Source organism: Papaver somniferum, chromosome 1, assembly GCF_003573695.1.
Source record: "Papaver somniferum cultivar HN1 chromosome 1, ASM357369v1, whole genome shotgun sequence".
Classification (NCBI taxonomy): domain Eukaryota; kingdom Viridiplantae; phylum Streptophyta; class Magnoliopsida; order Ranunculales; family Papaveraceae; genus Papaver; species Papaver somniferum.
This window is the reverse complement of record NC_039358.1, coordinates 55,344,988-55,350,948: the sequence shown is the minus strand read 5'-3', so window position 1 is coordinate 55,350,948 and position 5,961 is coordinate 55,344,988. Positions and strand designations below refer to the sequence as shown.

The window sequence follows — 5,961 nt, the reverse complement described above, 5'->3', positions numbered from 1 at the left end:
AAAATTAGTTTGGATTTCAAATCAGGAATTAATTGAGGAGGAGGAGGAGGAGGAGAAAGAACCACTTATTAAACCCTTCATTAGCTTTGCACACTCAGATTCCTCGTATTCTGCAACAAATTCATATCAAACAATGTACATCAATAATCTCAATTAAGATTAGCTATGATTGGAACTATGTCTAATCAATCATATGTTGGAACTGTCCTAATCAATTAAGATTACCTAGTATCGTATCCCGCAACATGCATGAAATCGTAAAACCCTATGATTTTTCAATCAATTTAACACAAAAAAAAAAAATTGAAACAAAATCAACTTTGAAGTTAGATCTTACCTTGAATCAACCGATTAAAGGGTTCTAAACGAGATCCGTTAACAGCTTTGAATTTGATATGTAACTTGAGAGGTGTGAGAGGTACTGGTAAATCAGATAAAGAAGGGTTTTATGCTTCTGTGTTATGGCTTCACAAGAATCATCCTAAAACCCTAGCTATTAATCTCAAAGCCATGGCTGATTTCGGGTACTTCAAAGATTTATCTGAGAATTATTGAAGAAATGGTTGAAGGAGAAAAGGATGTGGAAGAAAACGAGAATTGTTTACTTACGTGTTACTGATTTAGATGGATTTGACAAAAGAAATGGAGTTCACATTTTACCCCTTGTTTGTTTTAAAATAACGGATCAATGGGCACGAGACAAAAGGAAGGACGAGAATTATTTGGTCTTTTACATATATGAGGCGGGTAAGCGGGTAAGATAGGATAATCTAGGGTTTTATCCGGCACCCTACCCATTTAACGGCGGATAAAATAATATTTATCCGTCACCCTACCCGTCAATAGCGGGTAGGATAGGATATGGGTAAAGATTCTGGCGGGTAGGATAGGATGGCGGGTAAGGATAGGATATGTGCACCCCTAATCCAGTCCACAAATAAAATACTAAACGAACAAACGAACCCATATCTTTCATTTATACCTCCTCACATCAGCAAATGGTACCTCTTCCATTCTTTTAAAAAGCAAAAGATGTAACTAACAAATAAGTTGCGCCTTTTGTGGTCAATGCTTATTTAGAGATGGTTTGCCGACTCAAGTGTTGCAGCTATTTCAAGGATTTCAAGAGCCTGCCGAGCATCTTGTGGATCAGAATTATGCTTGACAAACTCGTCGAGAAAACTCCCCCAAAAGATTCAAGCCTTCACTTATGAACGATGAAAACTAGCGAGCCAACTGAATGTTTAGGGGTGTCAGTTTACTTGTTGGCCTTATATATAAATCTGGTACCCTCCAAACCGGTACCCCTCTTAGCAGCCTTATAATAATAACAAAAATTCTTAACGAAATACACAAAATAATAACAAATTTTTTTAACCAACTACACAAAAAAACCGAGAGAACAAACTGCTAGACACAAACCAAATTCAAAACGAAACCGACTAATCCTCCACGGATCCACTAGAACCCACCGGAAAAACTGTGAGATAAAAAAGGATTTTAGTTTTTATGTGGTTTCCCATTCGGTCTGTCCGGAAGCACTGTAATGATAATACTCCTTCACAGTCGAGTACAAAACTTCCAATATGTTTGAGACTGGTATCGAATTCACACTCACTTTCAAACTTCGAAACCAACTTGCAAGATGGTACGGATTAAGATTACGAAATATATAGCGATTGATCTTTACAAGGGTACTACTCCCTTTACAATTGTCAAAGAAAACAATTCCAGATGGCAATGTTGCCGAAAGCTATTTAGCAATTGGATGGTGATTGAAATATTTTTCGACAAAGTTCCCAAATGTAGACCACACAACTACAGTGCACTATGAATGATTCTTTCCAAAATGTTAATGACCAGTATTCTTCATTTCAATCTCGCCACATAACAGTTACACTTGCACCAAAACAAGCCAAAAAAAAACAGAAAAAGAAAAAACACACCATATAACAACATCCAAACAAAAATTGGTGTATTTACAAGAGAATTGGATTTCCATCTCAACTCTAATGATTTTTGGTATTCAAAATTCTCTTGGATCCACAAAAATAGAGAGACCAGGTTTAGATTTAGTCCAGTCACCAACTGACCCATCACTATAGTCCTCTCCAAATCTCTTTATACACCAAAGATCCTCAGGGCAGGACAGGCTCTTCCAGTGAGGAATGCCAACTTTAACCGGTTCACAACTTGCAATCTCGGTTGCAACCACACCACACCCATTCTCCTTAGCCAAATTATGTGCATAACCACATAATGATTTCGTCAATTTCGCGGACTTACTTCCTTCTCCACCGATTCCATACAAGAAATGCAGCCCAAATGGTTTAAACACCTCCGGAATGGACGGTATGCGCAGCCAAGGGAACGCACGGTCCATCAACCGCGTAGTTTTAGCGAGCCCGCGGCGAATTTTCGGCGCACCCCTGACTTCCAGAGTAAAAACTTCTTTGCAATTCCAAACACTTAAAACAGCCCATGACTCGGGTGGTGTTGATAAAAACTGATTCACATCTAAAACGTCCGAATCAGAATCAGTTAACACGGCAACAAAAGTACCCAAACTGAGTTTATTATTCAAAACCGAGTCAATATCACGAGGAAAGAACTCAATAGTGGAAAACCGATGTCGATAGAGAATTTCAGCATCAGAGGGAGTGAGTTGAAATATTTTAACTCGTTTAGATATCTTAACTCGGTGTGCAAAAACTGGTTGAACTAATATTGATGGAGTTCGGAATTTAGTATATCCGCATTTCTCTGTAAACAATTTTACTGATGCTTCGTTATCTTTATCAGTCGCCATGTATGAATACTCTGCTCCCATTTCTCTAAACCAGTTTTCTATCTCTGAAATCAATTTTTGTCCAATACCCAATCTCCTGCAAAACAAAAACAAACCCAGAAAATGTAAGTTTTTGAAATTCTGATCACCAAAAATGAAATTCAAATCAATGGGTTTCTTTTATGTACCTGTGAGAAGGAGAAACACGGAGGCCTAGGACGTAGGCAACTTTAGTATAGATAGGAAGGGTTTTGTGGTGATGTTGATTAGAATTAGAAGAAGAATCATTCTTTCCATTTCTGGATAACTTTTTTCCACATGTAACGGTTTTGACACAACCTCTGATTAGACCCACGATTTCTTTCTCTTCTTCTTCACCAATTTCAGCCACCTATTTTTGGCAAAAAAATGAATAAACAATAAGAATTCCATAACTAACAATACAAACAAAATTAAAGAATAATAATTTGAATTATTATTAAACAAATTTGATTAATTTATTAATTAAGAAGATAGTAAAATAGAAGAAGAAGGATAATACTACTAACCAGCATGAGGGAAGCAGGAGAATGGCGAACCCTGCAAATGGGGTCACCTAACATATCAGTGAAGAGAGACATTTTACCACTTGGACCAACTTCACATCTTCTTTCTACCTTTTCTACTCCTATAAAATCTTTCTCTGAATCGTACTTTCTCACTATTATTCCATTCTCTTTCATTTCTCTCTCAATAATACACAACTGGTTTTGTGAAAAAAACACTACTATTTTTAAGCAAGCAGAGAAGATTTTAGGAGAAACAGAGAGTTTGAGTGTAAAATAACAGTGAAGAAGATAAGCCAAAAACTGGTGTAAGCAGAGTGGGATTGGGATTTTGAGTAACAATTAAAAGCAAGAGGCAATGATTTATATAGAGGAAGGTGGAGGGCAGGCAATGATAGAGAGAGGGGTTTAAATGACAAATTATTATTAAGTGGAATACAAAATGGAGAAGGAGAAGAAGAAGAAGAAGAAGAAGAAGAAGAAGAAGAAGAGGAAGAGAAATCGCTCGAATCACGTGTGAAGAAGAGGTCACCTTTTTAAATCGGTTGAGATCTTTCCATTTTGTTGTTTTTTTAGAGTGAGAGAGAGAAAGCGACTCATAATAACAGCCAGCCTCCTCTTTTCTCTCTCAAACTTTCATTTTCTGTTTTCGACTCTTCGTAAACCAGAGCCAGCAGTGAAATTATAACTGCAATTTTTTTTACTAGAATACAAAATTACAAAAAGTGAAATACAAAAAGTAGGATTTAGTATGTTTAGTATACTACGGTAGATACTCAATCTGTAGTTGAGATCGTTTTGATTCCACGGCTGTATCGTTTTTTTAGTTTTTATAGCAAATATAGTTTCTGCTTAGTACAAACGACTCCGTTATCATTGGGGAATTTAGAAACACAATTGTGGTCCATGAAAAATAAAAATAAAAACTTTTCATTTTCCTTTTTTTCCATAGGTAATAGTAAAAAAAAAAAAATATTAAAGGAAAAGATTGTTGATGATGATAATGGAGAAAATGGCGGCTATGGCTGCGCAGTAAATAGTAGAGGTTTGTTCTACTTTTTAGTAAATGTCTCTCGTAATCATCACCCGTCGTTACGTTACCATGAATAGAATCTGGATGGATCATGGATACATACATGATGATGATATATCGTTTGAAATTCCTATTTTGCCCTTGAGGAAAAGGTGCTGCTTTTGGATAGAGTCTTTAACCGACGTATTTTTCGGACGTATAATATGCATGTCATGTACATGCATGTATCATGCTCATTTTTCTTTTAATTCATAATGATTTTTAACCGCCGCAGGAAACTGTTTAACATACTGAAACGGCTGCCGTCAATTCAGCTGCCTCGGAATAAAAGCCTAGGTTTTAGGCCATCGTAATCTGGACGCGTGGTCTGCCACGCCGAGCCTATATATACGAGCCAAGCCTTCACGCTCCACCTACTTAAATGCGCTATTCTAATTCAATTTTTCTCTTGCTTCAATGTTTTTGTAATTAAAACGGTTTAGCCAGCTGTGAGTCTGGTGATTAGGCGAGTTAGATTGGATGAGTTACACTGGAACGACTCAAGTTTGTCAGATGTCAGTAAGCTTCCGTTACTTGCCAACTGAAAAATGCTAGTAACCTACTCGGAAATGGGATTGGCGCAGATGTATGAGATCCTCCTTCTTGGGGCCATGGCAAAAGCTCAGTCAGGATTGAAGTAAGGAAAAAAAAAATAGGGTATAAGATCGAGATTTAAAAAAAAATCGAGAAAAAAGATTTAAATTAGAATAAGATAAATTTGGAAGAAATCTCTAAAAAAAATTTATAAAATATACGATTAAATTCTGGAATTCAATTGTCTTTAACTGAAAATAGTTATGCATTTAGCTCTAATCATGTACATGATCGGTAAGATATCATGTTAACAGAGAAATTCCCTTCGTGGAAGCTCAATCAACTGAAAGATAGACACACGGGCATTCTGTTGGATTATGTGAAAAGAAAGAAATAAAAGAACATTTACGTCCATATTTACTCCAATTACTCGTGTTAATTGAATTTTTCTCGACTGCAAACTTTTAGAAAAAAACAAACTATCACAACACGAGCATTCTGCTGGATTACGCAAAAAGAAAGAAATAAAAGAACATTTGCAGTCATATCTTCTCTGAGTACTCGTGTTAATTGAATTCTCCTCGTCTGGAAACCTCTTTTAAAAAAAATTATCAACACTTGCTAATACATTTTAAAAACATTTACTTTTGCGTTCAACACTTAAAAATTCTATTCTACCTAAGATTTTAATTTTTTTTCTCTTAAATTTTTTTTCTGAAATACTTGCTAATAGATTTTAGGAAAGCTAACTCTCCTAACTAGGAAGAATTTATAATTACGTAGAATCTAATTGCCTCGTACAATATATTTTTTTAATATCACAAATAAAGATGTAAAATGTGTCAGACCCAGCATAGCACAACCCACGAAGCCACGTACTTAGCATATTGTGTTGTGATGTGCCAGAGATGCAGATTATATTGTGTTATGTCGTGCTAAATAGCATGTTGTGTTGTGCTAGAAAAATAATCGTGATGTGTTGTAATGTGTGTTTATATTTTCTAAAGTAAATACATTTTAGG

The 5,961-nt window shown here is 35.8% G+C and overlaps 1 protein-coding gene across 1 annotated transcript; it reads right to left on the bottom strand.

Annotated features, from left to right (window-relative positions):
- Positions 1-1,835: 1,835 nt before the first annotated feature.
- On the bottom strand, positions 1,836-3,887 carry LOC113287366 (probable N-acetyltransferase HLS1). The gene is made up of 3 exons (XM_026536102.1): positions 3,337-3,887; positions 2,977-3,179; positions 1,836-2,885 (listed from the first exon to the last, which is right to left on the bottom strand). The coding sequence occupies exons 1-3, from the start codon at positions 3,508-3,510 to the stop codon at positions 2,027-2,029; spliced, it is 1,236 nt and encodes a 411-aa protein (XP_026391887.1). The 5' UTR covers positions 3,511-3,887; the 3' UTR covers positions 1,836-2,026.
- Between the last annotated feature and the right edge of the window lie 2,074 nt (positions 3,888-5,961).

What these genes read in the sequence shown, in the direction of transcription:
- LOC113287366 (XM_026536102.1), bottom strand. Translation starts at nt 3,510, where the DNA reads ATGAAAGAGAATGGAATAATAGTGAGAAAGTACGATTCAGAGAAAGAT. An exon ending in CTCCTGCTTCCCTCATGCTG is followed by an intron (nt 3,180 to 3,336) that starts GTTAGTAGTATT and finishes TGCCAAAAATAG; the next exon opens with GTGGCTGAAATTGGTGAAGA. An exon ending in CGTGTTTCTCCTTCTCACAG is followed by an intron (nt 2,886 to 2,976) that starts GTACATAAAAGA and finishes TTTGTTTTGCAG; the next exon opens with GAGATTGGGTATTGGACAAA.